This window comes from Heteronotia binoei, chromosome 15 (genome assembly GCF_032191835.1).
Source record: "Heteronotia binoei isolate CCM8104 ecotype False Entrance Well chromosome 15, APGP_CSIRO_Hbin_v1, whole genome shotgun sequence".
Classification (NCBI taxonomy): Eukaryota; Metazoa; Chordata; class Lepidosauria; order Squamata; family Gekkonidae; genus Heteronotia; species Heteronotia binoei.
Window position 1 is genome coordinate 65,745,863 of NC_083237.1, and position 17,395 is coordinate 65,763,257.

A 17,395-nucleotide genomic window follows, 5' to 3' on the forward strand; every position below is an offset into this window, starting at 1 on the left:
TTTTCACGCCTACTTGCCTGGACCCTTTTTTGGAGATGCCAGGGATTGAACCTGGGACCTTCTGCTTCCCAAGCAGATGCTCTACCACTGAGCCACAGCCCCATTCATGGCTCTCCAGGGTCTCAAGCTGAGGTTTTTCACACCTTTTTGCCTGGACCCTTTTTTGGAGATGCCAGGGATTGAACCTGGGACCTTCTGCTTCCCAAGCAGATGCTCTACCACTGAGCCACCGTCCCTCCCCTAAACAGAGATTTAACAGAGATGGAGGTCCTGTGTCCGAGTTGCAGGGGCTTGGGCTTGGGAATCCAGCTCTCAACACTGGGCAGGGGGTCATTGACCCCAGTACTGAGGGTGAGGAGCCTTGGAGTGATCCTGGATGCTGCCATTTCAATGGAGGCCCAGATCACCACTGTTGCCAGGTCAGCCTTTTATCGCCTTTGGCAACTGGTTTCCTATTTCACCTCCCAGGACCTAGCTACAGTGATCCATGCAACGATCATTTCCAGGCCGGATTACTGTAATTTGCTATATGCAGGGCTACCTTTGATCCTGACTGGAAAGTGCAGCTAGCGCAGAACGTGGCGGCCAGCTTCCTGACAGGAGCATCAACATGGGTGCACATTCAGCCAGTGCCCCGCCAGCTGCACTGGCTGCCAATAGAGTACGGGATCCCATTCAAGGTTGTGGCGCCAACCGTTAAAGCCCTATGCAGCCTAAGACCAGCATAACTACAGGACTTTTACTTAGACTGTATTTTGGTACGATGAATGTTTCAGTATTTTCTTCAGCTTTATTTTAATTTTCAGTATTAACAGTCACGGTTCGTATCATAGCCAGCTCCTCCTGGTCTTGTTTTAGCGGAGAGAACAGAGCTTCTCCAACTTCTGCAATATACTTGATTTCTATATTGGCTGTCCAGTGATGTCCATGTATAATATCATCTGTTGGGTTGCCTGAAATGTGCATGCCATAAACAAATTGTTGTCTTCACAGAATTCAGTTATTCACACTCCTGCACTCCAACCAAGTCGTCCGACAATATTTGAACTTGTTTTGTTTCCTACTTTTGCATTCCAGTCACCTCTGATTATCAACACATCTTATTTAAGCTGTGCGGTCAATTTCTTCCAGGACACTTGGGTAAAAGCTTTCAATTTCTTCCTCATCAGCATCGATAGTTGGGATATAAACTTGAATGATGGATATTTTGATAGGCTTTCCATGAAGTCTGATTGATATTATTCAGTCAGACTTTGCATTATAGACACCCCCCTGCCTGCTTCACACCTCACCTCACTATTAGAGCAACTCCATTTCTTCGGTGTTTGTCCTTCCCTGAGTAGAACACTTTGTAAGTTTCTAACTGAAAATGTCCTAATCCTGTCCACTTTGGTTCACTCACTGCCAGGATTGCAGTTTAAACATCTCATTTCTTATTTTATGGTTTCAAGGTTATTTTGATTCATGTCAACAGCTGAAACTCCTTTTGGCTTCAGTCCAGTTGTGTCATCAAGAATGGTGCAACTCATACTGGTCCTCAGCTCTTCTCCAGTAGCTGAAAGAGTGCCACCTGACCTGGACATTCCATCTTCCAGCATTATACTTTAATTGTTCGCTCGTTCATTCATTCATTCGTTCGTTCATTCATTGGATTTGTATCCTGCCCTCTCCACAAGCAGACTCAGGGTGGGTAACAACAAATTTAATAAACATTAAAAAGCAGTTAACATATAGTTCTTAAAATCAATTAAACCATGTTGAGACTGCCTCAGACACTGATCTTCATTTCAGATTGTCTCATCAGAGGGTTTTCAAGGTAAGACTTGGTCAGAAGTCATTTGCCATGATCTTCTTCTTCACGGCACTAACCAGGGTTAGCTGGAGCGCCACTGCCATCGTCTTCAAATGGTCCTCTGCCAGGGTCACTTTCCACTTCTGCTGCTGCCCACCCTACTGTAGTAAACTATTAAATTAGCTATAAGGATAATTATGACATGTAAGATATCTAATGGAGATAGGTTTTAAATGTGAGATTAATTGCTGTTTGATATATGTGATTTACTGCTTTAACATGTTGAGAATGTTGGGAAATTAAAATTATTAGATTTAAAAAAAAAAAACCAAAGGATTTGTCCACCCCCACCCACACTAGAAATGTCTGTTCTCCTCTGCTCATTTAGCCATTGATCCCTAGATATAGAACTCTATGACCTTTTACAGTTTGTAACTTTTGAAGTTCTCTGTTACTGCTAATACTAAACCGAGAACTCTGCCATTTTTCTTTCTCCCTATAGCCTGCTTTGATTGTAGATAATTGCACGGCAGGTGGAATTCTGTTTGATGTTGTTTTTTCGCTTGTGACTTCAGTGCCTGGGTTATCTTGTACATCTTTGCTGCTCTTCCCACTTTTGCCTGCTTTTGGCGGTTCCTGATGCACTTTGTCCTTCCTTTTATTTGGCATGGCCAAGAGGTTGGGTGGCTGGGAATCTCAGCCTCTCCTGAGAGGGAGTTGTGATGGGAGTGGTGGGGACTGAGATGCTCTTGTTGCTGCCACCTTTTTGCCTTCCATTCCTTCCTTACTCCACCGGCCAACTGGCTGGCCCTGCCTGCCTGTCTCCCATGGTCACTGGCTGGCTCTTGGCTTGGGGGTTCTGCTTGGAAAGGAGTCAGTGCTTTTCCCATTGCCCATCTAGATGTTGCTGGCATGGAACAGACTCTCTTCTGTAACGACCTGAGAACATTCCTTCAACCATGTAAATTTCATGGCTGTGAAGAACCACCAGAGTCCTCTTCGTAATGGTCTCCAGGTCCTCTTGGTAATGGTCCTGCATCCTGCAAAATCTTGCAGCTGCAAGATATTACCTGAAGAAACATGTTTTTCCTGCTTAAAATGGGGGTTTTTTGGCCTTGTTTGCATATATTTTCATCTTTTTCATTTGAACTAAGTCTACTTTCTATATAATAAATACAACTTCTAACCTGGTTGCAACCCCACACCTTCATTTTCAAAGCAATTTTTCAAAATCCTGACTGATTTTCTGTTCCTTGGCTCCATCCTCAACCCAACAGGAGCCTGCAGCAGCCAAGAAATCAGGAGGAGACGGAGACTGGAAAGGGGCAGCCGCAAAGACGCTTGAAAAAGTTCTGAAATGGCAGGTTGTGTTTCTGGGGACCAAAGTCAAGTTCATTCATACCACAGCATTCCCCATTCCTATGTATAGGTGTGAAAGTTGGGCAACGAAGAAAGCTGACAGGAAGAAAGTAGATTCCTTTGGAAGGTGGCGTTGGAGGGAAAGTTTTATGGATACCGGGGACTGCCAGAAAGACAAAAAAGTGGGTTCTAGATCAAATCAAGCCTGAACTCTCCCTAGAACCTCACATGGCCAAACTGAGGCTTTTGTACTTTGGTCACATTCTGAGAAGACAAGACTTGCTGGGAAGGACCATTTTGCTAGGCAAAGTTGAAGGCAACAGGAAAAGAGAAAGATCCAACAGGAGACGGATCGGCCCTATAAAAGAAACCACGAAGGCCCTCGGTTTGCCAGTCCCGAGCAAGGCTGTGAATGACGGGACGTTCCGGAGGTCATCAATCCAGAGGGTCTTGATAAATTGGAAGCAACTGGACAGGACTTCATAGCTGCTCACTGCTGCCTTGCTCCCTGGTTTCAGTTCCTGGATAAAGTGGGGAGGGTGAAGCTAAGCTGCTCCCCAGAGGCCCACTGAAGCCACAACCGAGACTGGACTCTGCCAGAACTTTCCATCCCTTTGGATGCATGGAGAGGAGTGCCCAGAAGGAGGGAAAGAGCTGGGGTTACAGTTGTCATGTGGCGCAATCAGCACAGGTGACCTGTACATATATTTATCAATATGATGCTGATCGGCTAAACCCACCCCCATGCTCAAGGATGCATTAATGCATTGGGACTCAGCCCCCTCCCCCCATCCCCAGTATATAAAAACAGCATTCAGGGGCAGCAGAAAGTACAGGCGAAAGGAGGAACTCTTGGCTTTCCAATACCCTCGTGATCTGGGAACAGGACATGGCTGCAGGTATGCTTTGATGTGTTGAGACGGGAAGCGAGATCGCTTTGTGATGGACAAAGGCTTGTAATGGCCACCTGGCAGGCAGAAATTCAGTGATACGGCTTTGCCCATCGCTGGGGAAATGCTTCTCTGTCAAAATGCCTGGTGTTGTGCAGCTGTCTAAGGCGTGGAGATTCTGCTCATTATAGAGTTGATGACCCTCGTGAAGATGGACAGTGCCATCCTAAGCAGAGTCAGCCTCAGCAGAGCTACACCTGGGATGCAAGGGGCTTAAAAAAGGTGTAACTTTGGGAGGGACGGTGGCTCAGTGGCAGAGCATCTGCTTGGGAAGCAGAAGGTCCCAGGTTCAATCCCAGGCATCTCCACTAAAAAAGGGTCCAGGCAAATAGGTGTGAAAAACCTCAGCTTAAGACCCTGGAGAGCCACTGCCAGTCTGAGTAGACAAGACTGATTTTGATGAACCCAGGAGGGTCTGATTCAGTTGAAGGCATATGTTCATATGTTGGGGAGGGACGGTGGCTCAGTTGCAGAGCATCTGCTTGGTAAGCAGAAGGTCCCAGGTTCAATCCCTGGCATCTCCCAAAAAGGGTCCAGGCAAAGAGGTGTGCAAAACCTCAGCTTGAGACCCTGAAGAGCCGCTGCCAGTCTGAGTAGACAAGACTGACATTGATGGACCAAGGGTCTGATTCAGTATAAGGCAGCTTCATATGTCCATATAACTCTGCTTAGGATCGCAAGGCTCAAGTCCAGTTGGGTGCCTTTAAGACCAATTCCCTGCATCCCTAAGCTCCTACCCAGAATGAAACTCTCTTGGTCTTCAGGGTGCCTGACTGGACTTCACCTCTGTTCTTCTGCTTCGGGCCACCTGCTTAGGGTTGCACAGTAAACCTGGCAACTGAGTGCAGCATTGGTTTGAATTTGTATTCTTGGGTCCTGGTGTACAACTAATTTGTGTCTCTGGTATGTGTATGGTCCATTTCAAAAAAGTGAGATACGGGTACTCCAGAAAAGACAGCAGAGGTGCAGAGAAATTTGTGCATTTCAGGGTGGGAATCAGCTCAGCTACCTGCCTTGGGAAGTTCCTGCATGGAAATGCTCAGCCTCCTCAAATACTGAATGACTGTCCCCCTCATCCTCCCAGCTCCTTCCTCTGGGCGTTACGAACAAGCAGTTCCACAAGGACCCTGCTGTAATTTCATCAGCAAGCCTGCAGCTGAGAAAGAAAACCTCTGCGGTTAGAACGGCCACTCAGCCTTAAAAAAAGCCAACCTAACCAGATTAGGACCCCTGCAGCAAGGGATTTTGATGGCGTGTCTACCCGGAAACAGGGGCAGCAGCAGGGAGGGGCACTGTTGGGCAACTGCCAACAGCTGAGAGTCTCAGGAGGCTTTCTGCCAACTCCTGGGTCAGCTGCAACACCAGTGAGTCGTGATAGTGGTCGGATCAGGTCTCTGAGGCCAGCTGAGCTGATGAGCAGTGATGGAGCTACGAGAAGGAGCCACAGTTGCTGCCCTCCCCTTCTTCTCTCTCCCCTCCCTCTGCTCCTAGCAGTAATTCCGCTTCTTTGCAGAGCACCTGCAGCCCACGCAGTCAGCCTGGTACATAGTGGGGGGCAGGGAGGGGGGGAGGGGATCATTTTCAGGGCTCCAAAACCTGGAACTGGCCCTCTCTCAGGAGAGCATTCAGCCCCTGCTCATCATGGCTGCCTCTAACACATATCCCTGGTCAGTTCACACAGCCTGCGGCACCTGTTGGGTATTTTAGCCGAGGAAAAGGGAACCATACAGCACACACAGGTAAATTAGCTTTTTTAAAAGTTTACTAGTAAAATAAGGAAGGGTTGCGCAATAAGGATTAAAAAAACAGTCTATCTATCTGCATCTTTCAAGTTACAGTCAGGCCTTGAATTCAGCAAGAGCTCACAGGAGCACAGCTCCTAAACCTTTCTGAGGGTTCCCCCTCCTCCTCCCCACCTACCTACCTACCTACCTTGTCCATTGAATAGGAGGTGTAGCTGCATAACAATCCCTGGATGAGCTGTGCCACCTATTTTTCTACAAAACGACCCCTGGTGACAGTTATCTCCAAAATGGAGGCTCACTCTCTAAACTCTAAGCAAGGGGAGAGAGAAGAAACCCCAAAATGCCCACCTGCAGAGTATCAGGTAACGTCACAAGACTAGGAGCAGAGGAATAGGCAGGCTAAAGGTCACTCTGTTTGTGTGTACTTTCAATGTTTGGATCAATTTGAAATACTTTCAGTTTTTGAATCAATTTGAATTTTGAGTTCACAGAGCTCTGGGTGATGAACAGCAATAAGTAAAATACATAACAACAGTATATGTTATATACAACATGTTTTATATGTGTGTGTGTGTGTGTGTATATATATATATATAGCTTTAAAATACTCATTACTTATAAAAACAAACTACAGATGGTATATAAATTTATCTTCCAGCAGTCCCATGAGTAGGGGGAGAGATTTTGATGGCGGGAAAGATGGGAAAGAGAAAAGGGGGCGGGGTTTCCAGCCAAGTGAGACCCCCTCGCTGGCCTCAACGCATCTCTCCCTGGCCGGCCCTCAGTTGCACAGGACTTCCTTTTCTCTGCCGGGACCTACTTACAGACAGCTGATTGGCTCTAAAGTTAACTAACAATTACCATAAACAAACAAGCCAGTTAACTCTTTCATGACATCAGGGAGTGAACCTGCAACTATCCCAAGAGAATCCAGTTGACTGGCTCAGTGAACAGAGAATCAGCAGCACATCTGGTTTAAGAATCTCAGGCCTTAACCGTTTAAAATTGATAAAAACTCTAGACCAAGGGTGTCAAACTCCTTTGTTATGAGGGCCAGATCTGACATGAGTCCTTGTCAGGCCGAGCCCTGTGTGTACCTGTTCAAGATTAGGTAGCAGAGATATAAACTTTATGAAGGACACAGACAAACACAATTACAGTTCTTTTTTTCCTCCAATGCGATCCAAGGAATTGGGCAAAGGAAGCTCTGGCTCTTTCCTTCCTTCCTCAGGGTACCAGGAGGGGGAGGAGCCTCAGCCAACAGAAGGAAGAGAGGCTTGGCTCAGTAGCTCTGCTGTACAATTGAGAGAGCCTGGCAAAGCAAGCTTTCCCTCCCTCCCCCCCCCCAGGGAGGAGCCTCAGCCAATGGAGAAAATAGAGGTTTTACTCTGTAGCTCCTGTGTGATTGAGAAAGCCTTGCAAAGCAAGTCGTTATGCAGAAGGAAGCAAGAGAGTGGGAGAAGGAAGCAGATGACAGCCAGTTGCTTGGGGGCCTGATAGGATCCCTCTGGGCCGCATGGTTGACACCCCTACTCTAGACCAATTCCTCTAAAGTAAAGTAAAGTAAATTTATTTTTATATCCCGCCCTCCCCCGCCAAGGCGGGCTCAGGGCGGCTCACAGACATGGGACAACCATGATTTGAATAAAATACAATCAAGACAAAACAAGTTAAAATACAATTAGGTTACATAGATTAGTTAAAATAGATAAAATAGCTATTATAAGTTAAAATTGAGTTAAGGTGCTACAGTTTAGGAAGGGCACCTCCAAATCCAGCAGCACAAACTGCTCTTTGTATCAGAGACTGGGTGTACTTTGAAGAGGAAGCTGAACTCCTCCATCTCTGCGCCTGCAAAATCATCAAGGAAATTAAATGGATCTGTGGATCCAGCCGGACCAGGAACCTCCAAGAAATCCTCCCAGGGCTAGTTCACAGCAGGTGAAGCATTAATACAAGTTGAGTGGCCTTTTGGGTCACTCCTGAAACTACTTCCACTGACAATCTGAAACAGAGTTGCACCTTTCTAATTCAACTGAAGTGAGTTAGTTCAGAAGCGTGTCGGTCTGTTTAGGACCTGCACTCTAACCCTCACCGACTGCCCCAGTAGTCAGAACAGCTCAGGTCTAGCAAGGTCTGGGATTCCTTCATCTGCAAAGAGGGGAGTTCCTGAAAAGGGTACTTGGGAAACATGCCTTCTAAATGATGCAACGGCTCAGGTTTAACAAGTGGCCAAAGAACCGGGGCCTTCCAACCAGACTGAGTGAAATTTAGCCTCCTTCTCTCCAATGACCGATGAAGCACTCTTGCAGGGTGGGAGGTTACTTTAGCATAGCTGCTGGCTTAGTCTGGCGATGCATATTTCCAGTGACTTTCAGAGGAGCTGAGGCGGTGGGGGCGCAGAGGACTCAGCCCTTTCCCTTCCCTTCTGCAGGATCCAGCCCTCCTCCTCTGTTTGTCCTCGCTTCGGTCATCCTGGTCCTGCAATGGCCGCAGGGAGCCGCCTCCTTCCACTCCATGCCCCTCTCCAGCCTCTTTGCCAACGCGGTCCTGCGCGCTCAGCACCTGCACTTGCTCGCCGCCGATACTTTCAAGGAGTTTGTGAGTACTGGGTGGGCTCCCCTGGAATCAGGGAGTCATAGAGCGGGAAGGGGCCTCCACAGGGTCATCTAGTCCACCCCCCTGGAAACCAAAGGGGCAGAAGGTGGCCCTTTCCCCTCTCCCCCCCCCCAACCCTGGTCTCTGCAGGGGGGCTTTCAGATGTCAGCTGGAAAGTGGGAAGCGGTGCAAGATCCAGTGCCTTTGTAGGGCTGCCAACCTCCAGGCGGCAGCTGGAGCTCTCCTGGTATTACAGCCGATCTCCAGGCAACAGTGATCACTTGGAGAAAATGGCAGCTTTGGAAGTTGGGCTCTGTGGTGTCACACCCCACTGAAGTCCCCTCCCCTCCTTCAACACTGGCCTCCTCGGCCTCCATCCCCAAAACCTCCAGGTGTTTCCCAACCTGGAGCTGGCAACCTTAGCCTCAGGGCATGTGCAGAGGGCCTCTGTTGTGCCACAAAATCCGCCTTTGGAGGAGATATTTCTTTCTTTATTGAGGGACCACACTGCTATCCAGTCTTTCTGCCTAGTTAAAGCCACCAAGGCAACTGAGGGCCACCAAGGCGATAGATTTTAGGAGCCATTACATGTAAGGGCAGGAAAAGGGGCGGAGAGACAGAGCGGAGCCTAGGGTTGCCAATCCCCAGGTGGGGGCAGGGGATCCCCTGGTTTGGAGGCCCTACCCTGCTTCAAGGTCATCAGAAAGTGGGGGGAGGGAAATGTCTGCTGGGCACTCCATTACACTCTATGGAGACCGATGCTCATAGGGTATAATGGAGAATTGATCTGTGGGTATCTGAGGCTCTTGGGGGGCTGTTTTTTGAGGTAGAGGCACCAAATTTGCAGCATAGCATCCAATTCCTCTCCTCAAAACGGCATCTAAGTTTCAAAAAGATTAGACCAGGGGGTCCAATTCTATGAGCCCCCAAAGAAGGTGCCCCTATCCTCCATGAGGGAAAGCATTTAAAAGGGGTGTGCGGTCCCTTTAAATGTGATGGCCAGAACTCTCTTTGAAGTTCAGTGATGCTTGTCACAACCTTGTTCCTGGCTCCACCCCCAAAGTCCCCAGATGTTTCTTGAATTGGACCTGGCAACTCTAGCTGAATCCCAAGGGAAGTTCTCCTTCCTTCCCTGCGTGGCTGCTGCTCATTTCAAGGGGGCTTGTGCAAAAGACCTTCCCCCAGGGCCTGGGCCTGGTGTGTGCTGCATTTTGAGCCCCCCAGCCTCCTTGGGGCAGCTCTGTGCCCCACCTGACCTGAGCCCTGCCTCCTCCTCCCTGCCCACTCCAGGGGTGCGGGGGGCATCATTTCTTCTCACAGCATTTGTGTGGGTTTTTTATAGGAACGGTCCTACATCCCAGAAGACCAGCGGAACTCCAAGAACTCCCAGTCAGCCGTCTGCTATTCTGAAAACATCCCAGCCCCCACAGGGAAGGATGACGCCCAGCAAAAGTCGGTCAGTTGTCGCACGGAAGAGCAGCATTGATTCCCAAAATGTGACCTTTTGCAGTAGGAAGCCCCTGAAGGACCCCATGTGGGAGAGAGCAGAGAAGGCGAGGTGGCCAAGCAGCATTTGTTTCTCACACCCCCACTGCAAAAACAAGCTTCTCAGTCTCCAGGCACACAATCGCTCCCCCCTTTTCTCTCCAGCCCCCCCACCCCGGCATGTGAGTGGTCAATCCCACCCCCTAGCTTTGTGCCGAAGAACACTGTGGAGCTATTAGAGCCCACGGAAGAACAGTCAGCTCATGCTAGAAGGGTCATTTCCTTCGAGCACGGAACCTGGCTTTGCTCTGGGTATGAAGCATGATGCTCACCTGGGCTTGGGCTGCAGGCACTGAGCAGCAGACAGGAGGGCTGGCGTGCCACATCTTCACCCATCTGCTGATGCCCCAAAGAGGCATGGGATGCAATCTCCTTCGGAAGTGCTGGGCCAGATGTCACCCAGGGGATTGCCTCTGGGAAGGACCTCTGCCCAAGTGCAGAACAACCACTGCCAGTCAGAGTAGATCAGGAGCCCCCAACATGGTGCAGGGCCCCCACCAACACCTTTGCTGATGCCAGCCAGGTGTTTTTAGGAAGCTGCTTTTGCCCAGCAAGGCTTCTGACTGACTGTTAGAGATCTGATTGGCTGGGCAGATTTTTGAGAATGTTGCTTTGGCAGCAGTTGCCACCACAGCACAAAGACCTTCTCTGTGTGACTGAAAGCTAGAGGCGGCAGCCATTTTGTGGCTGGTTCTGCATCCCATGGCTGCCATTTTGTGGCAACCACGTGGTTGCTGTGCCCACTGTGCCAGGGCACAATTCCCAATGTGCCTGCAGGCTCAAAAAGGATGGAGACCCCTGCAATAGATGGTGCCAGGCTAGCAGGACCAGGGCTGACTCCGGGAAAGGTAATTTTGTGCATTTCAGTATAAACAAAAGAACAAACACCACACCACACAAGAATATGCGCATGTGAGTTTGGGGGAATGCCTTGTTTCACCAAAACACAGGTCTTGTGATCCCCTTTGGAGTGCATTTGCACACAGCTTAAAGTCAGTAAATGGGAAACTCCCTTTGGAGTTCATCATCCAGGCTCCATCAGGAGGCTCCCGGACTGGGTTTCTCTGTACCCACAATGTACAATCAACAAAGTCATCGAATCAAATAGTTGGAAGGGACCTCCAGAGTCATCTAGTCCAACCCCCTGCACAAGGGAGGAAACCACACACCCCCAGTGACCCCTGCTGCACACCCAGAAGAAGCCATCTAAGGGGAGGAGCTGTGGCTGGATCAAATGTTTATGGGCACCTGGCCCCTCCGCCCCACCCTCCAAAGAGCCCAGGGTTGGTAACGAAATCCTAATAATGCTACCCTACCTCGGACAACTAAGTGTTGGTTTGAACACAATTGCCTAAACTGAATTCCAGGGAAAGTGCATGTCTCTCTAGAAAATGAATTCCAGAGTTGTGGGATCATGAACGATAACACATCTCTTTGCCAACTGCTCTGCCGCTGGTATATTTAAGAATATTCTTTTGGAGGTGAATGCGATTACAGCTCTTTAATTTCTGTCTCTTTGTTTTGTCCTTCGTTGTAGGATATGGAACTGCTCAGGTTTTCACTCACCCTCATTCAGTCGTGGCTCAGTCCAGTGCGGTTCTTAAGCAGGGTGTTCACTAACAATCTCGTCTTTGGGACTTCAGACAGAGTCTATGAGAAACTCCAAGACTTGGAAGAAGGGATTCGGGTCCTCATGCAGGTAAGCAAGGCGGTCGTTCCACCTTTAAAAATATCAGATTAAAAAAAAACTACTGAAACAAACAAAAAGAAAGCAACTGAGAGGCATGATGAGGTCATCTTTGTAACTGGAGAAAGCGTAAGCAGTCGTGGACTTCAAACTTTAGACAAATACAAGCGGAGGACCTAGAAAGACTTGTGGAGGGCATCTTAATTCCCCTTCCCCCACTGTTTCCTTTACCTTCCCTGAAAATCCCGATAACCTCTCTCCCCCCCTCTTCCTTCCTCCTGCTTTCCTGTGGTGGAAAAGGCCATCAAAACGTAGCTAACTTGTGGCAACCCTGTCACTTTTTCAAGGCAAGATATGTTTCAGAGATGGTTTTCCATCGGCTGCCTCTACATCGTGACCCTGGACTTCCGTGGTGGTTTCCCATCCAAGTATAAACCAGGACTGACCCTGCTTAGCTTCTGAGAGCTGGTGACATCAGGCTAGCCTGGGCTATCCAGGTCAAGGCTCTTTCCTTTCTACCCACCCTACCCTACCGCTTCAACTTTCCTTCCCTCCCCCAGCAGCCTCTACCTGGGAAAACTACAGCCCAGTTCCAGTTCTACCGGGCTGAGCTCAGTTATGTCGTGGGGAACCAGCACAGCCTTGCAGAGGGATTTCACTTTCCCGTCTATCCCCTTCCCCCCACTCTTTCTCTCCTCCAAGCAGCCCCCATATCCTCAGCCTTCCCTGCTTCCTTCTTCTTAGATTCACCGGTCTGGTAAACCAGGAACCTGTATCCATTTAGTAGAGTGCACAACAGGCTACACATTTGGCTGACAGATCGCACTCGAAGAGTGCTTGTTAACAGTTCCTCATCTGCTTGGAGAGGAGTGACAAGTGGAGTGCCTCAAGGAACTGTCCTGGGACAATTTTTATAAATGATTTGGATGAAGGAATAGAGGGGATGCTTATTAAATTTGCTGATGATACTGATTGCCACTTTGGGATCAGGAAGCAATTTTTCTCCAGGCCAGTTGGCCAGGGATCCTGGAGGTTTTTTGTCATTATCTGGGCATGGAACAGGGGTCAGTGGGGAGGGGTATTTGTGAGTTTCCTGCATTGTGCAGGGGCTGGACTAGATGACCCTGGAAGTCCCTTCCAATTTGATGGTTCTGATTCTTGGCTGCTCGATCCCTTGTCCTCTCAGAAATTCCTGTGTTGCACCTGAGATGTATTTTTCTCCATTGTCAGACCGAAGAGCCTGTGGCCTTCTTCCCAACTTGCTGGATGCCCGTGCTACATACTCTCTCATTGTCCAACATCTGTGACCTTTCAGTAAGCAGAAAAGTGCTTGAATATCTAGAAAAGTCATCAATCAATGTAACCAAATTCCTGTCTCCCCCAGTGGTTGATGGCGGGGCCCACAAGTATCAGAGTGTATCAGGTCCAGTGGCTTCTTGGAGTTCCTTTCACTCTGTTTCAGAAAGGGCCGGTTAACTGTCTTTGGCTGAATACAACAAACACAGCGAGGGTTAGTTTCACATTGTGTAAAGTCAATGTCATTGGTAAGACCCTTTTTCTGCATGTCCAGAATAGCTGGGTAGCTTTTGTGGCTCAAACAGCAGTGCCCACTTGCATCAGGGGAACGTGGCTTTGTAAGACAAGAACAAGTTACTTGTTCCATTTCGGTACAGCTTCACGGTCTAACTTTGGCACGTTATTTTCCTGTATGCTAAAAAGCTCTTTATCTTTCACACCAACAATGTGCGTTTGTCCCTCTTTTGATCCTGTAAGTTAACCTTATTAAAATCGACCTTATAACCTTGAGAAGTTAATTGACTGAGGGAGGTGAAGGAACTGAGAAATCCTTCCAGAAGCATCACATTTTTCAAAATTAAGTCTTTGGTGCCATCTAGTGGCCGAAGCATGACATTGCCCTGCAGACCAGCTTTGCTTTCGTTCCCAAGGAAAACAGGTAAGGGAGGTGAGTCTGTTTGCAGGTTACTGGCCAATTCTTTGCAATTAAAAATATGATCCATTGCTCCAGAATCAAAAAGGAAGACTTTAGAATCTTCCCTTCTTAAATATGCTTTGAAACTGTTATGCTTCAATTCACTCTTGGTAGGTTTGGAGTTTTTATGATCTCTCTGCCTTTTCGCTATGAGGTATTCAAAAGACTTATGTTCAGGTCCTTCGCAAGAACAGCATCTCAGCTCAGATTTCTTGCCAGGCCCCAGAGCAGCCTCTTCCCTCCCCTGCTGGGATCCCTTCATAACAAAAGGCTCTCTGAATTGTTCACATCTCCCTACATTCCCAACTTCCTTATCCTGTCAACCACAGTTCCCTAAAACCCTACAAGAGATGGTGAGGGGGCTGAGCTTTGCCCCTTCAAAGAAGCCTTTTGCACAAGGATTTCATGCAAGCCCTCCGAACCCCTCTGCTCTCTCTGGTTAGAACTCTGTAGCGATCGGTTCATTCATAGCATCATCAAAGGTTAGATTCGGTTTCATTTTCAAGTGAGAGATAGCAGGGGCATATCTAGCTGGAAGACTAAGAAATAAAGCAGCCACTTTTGAATTCTAGTTTAATTTATCCCCACAGTCGGCTAATGCAGAGAAGCAGAATGTCAGTTTACTGATGTGAAACCTAAAGCATTGTCCCTCTTCATTGTGTAAAGCATTTAATTTCTGGTGTATAGTATCTGGACACCCACCCACTTCTTTGGTGGGATGGGACTAAGTAGTTAAAGACTTCTTTTGCTGACTATCCACTATCCACTTTTTATCTGTCCCCCCATCTCCAACCGTCATTTATTTATTTACTTCACTGCCTTTTCCTGCGATGAGCACCAAAAGCAAGCTACATCATTTTCCTCCCCTCCGTTTTATCCTCTAAAGCAGGGGTGGCCAAACTTGCTTAACATAAGAGCCACACAGAATAAACGTCAGACATTTGAGAGCCGCAATGTCAGATGTTTGAGAGCAGGAAGGAAGGAAGGGAAGGCAGGCAAATAGATGGGGAGGGAGAGGTGGAAAGAAAGCAAATTTAACTTTAAATGCATTCTCCAAACTGCCAGCTGGCTTGGCTTGGAGAAGTGAGTTAAAGAGACAAATGCCTCCTCCAAGCTGGCTGGTGGGGTGGTGGGGGCTCTGAGAGCCACATAAAATGTATGAGCCACATGTGGCTCCCAAGCCACAGTTTGGCCACCCCTGCTCTAAAGAATCCCAAGAGGCAGGTCAGGCTGAGGGCGTGTGACTGGTCCAAAGTCAGCCAGTGAGGGGGGGTGTGTGTGTGTCAAACTTTGGTATCCCAGATCCTAGTCTGAAAGTCTAAGCACTACACCACTCTGGGTTTGTGGGGTGGCTACTTTTTAATAGTAGCAAGCAGCCAGTTCTGGTCATACAAGTTGCATGGTAGCAAGTCATCCAGCAGTTGCTGCCTGGACTGGCCCTGATGATTTTTTCCTTCAATGTCCAAATTGTCCCTGGAAATGGTTCCGTCCATTCCCCTGTCTTTTTACTGACAGAAACCAAGGCTTGAAGGCTGGCAATACTGTTGAGGTTGACTAACTACTCTCACAGCGGCCACTGCAAGACGGCATTTGCTTCTATTATGTGGGTTTTCAAACATCTCAACAGTTTTGTTTGTTGGTTATTTTTTTTTTTACTTCCCAGGTTTTTCCGCAAGGGGTTTTTCAAAGGGACTGATGTGATTCCGCATGTAGGGAGGGGGAGAAACATTGTGTGCAATGTGGCTATAAAACGGGGCTTGGGGAAATCTGCCATATTTGGGATGTTTTACAAAATTTGGTTTCATAGGGCGTTTTCGCACTGACCTTACGCCGGAGCGACGTTTCTCTTCACCGCGCAGCGTCTACGCGGATTTCGCACTAATTGCTCCGCAGAACCCGGAAGAGCCGCAAAGTCCCGTGGCTTTTGCGTCGCAAATGTAAACCGCCAAAAACCAGTTTACATTTGCGACGCAAAAGCCACGGGACTTTGCGGCTCTTCCGGGTTCTGCGGAGCAATTAGTGCGAAATCCGCGCAGACGCTGCGCGGTGAAGAGGGACGTCGCTCCGGCGTAAGGTCAGTGCGAAAATGCCCTAAGTCTTCCCAACTTATAAAAGCATTTTCCCACAGGAGGTGGGGGACGGGAGCTCCCGGGGCCTTCATCTCCTCATGCACAGCTATGACAAGTTTGACGCCAGCCCCCAGAACGAAGCCTCGCTGATGAAAAACTACGGCCTCCTGTCCTGCTTCAAGAAGGACCTGCACAAAGTGGAGACCTACCTGAAAGTCATGAAATGCCGGCGTTTTGGGGAAATGAACTGCACCTTCTGAGGGCCAATAAAAGACCCCCTCTGCCTCGTGCCTTTCTCCAAGGCCTGCTGAGGCCACCTCCGCTGCAGTCTCCTGTAACTAAGGAAATACCGAGCCAAACGGAGAGCAAAGCATGCTGCCTTTCATAGCTCCACTGCTTGTAAGAAACTGCCACATGCCCCCTTCGTGCGTGGAAGGACGAATGCAGTTGGGCCTGTACGAAAAATAAATAAATAAACCTGCTGTCAGCTTAATTCAAGCGGGCGGTGACTTCATTGCAATTTGAAGCACAGCGAGCCTATTAAACGATTATGGGGGGGGGGGGGGGTTGCGTGCATGAACACTGCCATCTGAGGCTGGAAAGATCTCCTGCCAATCCTGGTTTTCATAACGTTTCCCAATGCCTCGTGCTGCTTGTTGGTTTGGAGAGCTTTAAAAAAAAAAAAAAGATTGATGGAGGAACAGCCCGCGTGAAGCCTCTGGTTCCAGAGATGCGTGACTCAAAGGATGCAAACGCAGGAGGGCTCTGCTGGTGGAAACCCAAAGGCGTCTTCTGGGCTGTGGCTGGAAATATGACTGCAGACTAAATGGCCCTTTGGTCCCTTCTGGCAGGACCATGGCCTGTGGCTGCAACCCCCTGGCCCACCACCACCCCTCGGCCGGGTGGAGCCTGGAGCTCTCCTGGGATTACAGCTGGTCTCCAGGCGGCAGAGGTCAGTTCCCCTGGAGAAAACGGCCCCCTTGGAAGGGACTCAGTGGCACTGCATCCCACTGAAACCCCTCCTCTCCCCAGGCTCCACCCCCCCTAAATCTCCAGGAATTTCCCAGCTTGGAGCCCCCTCCTGGGCCTGTCTCCAGGCAGAGCAAGCCAAAGTCCCTGCAGCACTGATGAACAGCTGCTGTCCCGTCACGGGAGGGGAGGGGAGGGGAGGCCTCTGCCGTTAGCCAAGTAGGGAGAGGCGAGGGTCCCTTGTTCCTCAGCTGTGAGGGTCTGGAGCTGAGCCCTCTTGGACATCATGCCTTGGAAGGGCTTCTCTCCGAATTTCAGAGGTGTATGTGTAGGGACACTGCTATTATTCAGAGCTTCCTCTTGTTTAGATATTGGATTTATATATCCCGCCCTCCACTCCGAATCTCAGAGACTCAGAGTGGCTCACAATCTCCTTTACCTTCCTCCCCCACAACAGACACCCTGAGAGGTGGGTGGGGCTGAGAGGGCTCTCACAGCAGCTGCCCTTTCAAGGACAACTCTGCCAGAGCTCTGGCTGACCCAAGGCCATTCCAGCAGGTGCAAGTGGAGGAGTGGGGAATCGAACCCAGTTCTGCCAGATAAGAGTCCACACACTTCACCACTACACCAGACTGGCTCTCTATTAGAGCTATGGCTGACCCAAGGCCATTCCAGCAGGTGCAGGAGGGGG

General features: G+C 49.0%; 1 protein-coding gene and 1 non-coding gene across 4 annotated transcripts; one reads left to right on the top strand and one right to left on the bottom strand.

Annotated features, from left to right (window-relative positions):
- Positions 1-30: 30 nt before the first annotated feature.
- TRNAP-GGG (transfer RNA proline (anticodon GGG)) lies at positions 31-102 on the bottom strand. Its single transcript has one exon. It is a non-coding gene; the product is annotated as a tRNA-Pro (tRNA).
- A 3,903-nt stretch (positions 103-4,005) lies between these two features.
- Positions 4,006-16,228, top strand: LOC132583692 (somatotropin-like). Of its 3 annotated transcripts, none has more exons than XM_060255320.1 (5): positions 4,006-4,050; positions 8,281-8,447; positions 9,787-9,900; positions 11,527-11,688; positions 15,795-16,228. In XM_060255320.1, exons 1-5 carry the CDS (start codon positions 4,041-4,043, stop codon positions 15,993-15,995), a joined length of 654 nt encoding a protein of 217 aa, XP_060111303.1. In that variant the 5' UTR covers positions 4,006-4,040; the 3' UTR covers positions 15,996-16,228. The 3 variants fall into 3 exon arrangements, with proteins under 3 accessions (XP_060111303.1, XP_060111302.1, XP_060111301.1); XM_060255319.1 differs by lacking the exon at positions 4,006-4,050 and adding an exon at positions 6,131-6,208; XM_060255318.1 differs by lacking the exon at positions 4,006-4,050 and having other exon boundaries at positions 7,930-8,447.
- Positions 16,229-17,395: the final 1,167 nt, after the last annotated feature.

Coding starts and splice junctions, on each gene's coding strand:
- LOC132583692 (XM_060255318.1), top strand. CDS start 8,142: ATGAAGCACTCTTGCAGGGTGGGAGGTTACTTTAGCATAGCTGCTGGC. Junction 9,901..11,526: donor ATGACGCCCAGCAAAAGTCG/GTCAGTTGTCGC, acceptor CCTTCGTTGTAG/GATATGGAACTGCTCAGGTT. Junction 11,689..15,794: donor GGATTCGGGTCCTCATGCAG/GTAAGCAAGGCG, acceptor ATTTTCCCACAG/GAGGTGGGGGACGGGAGCTC.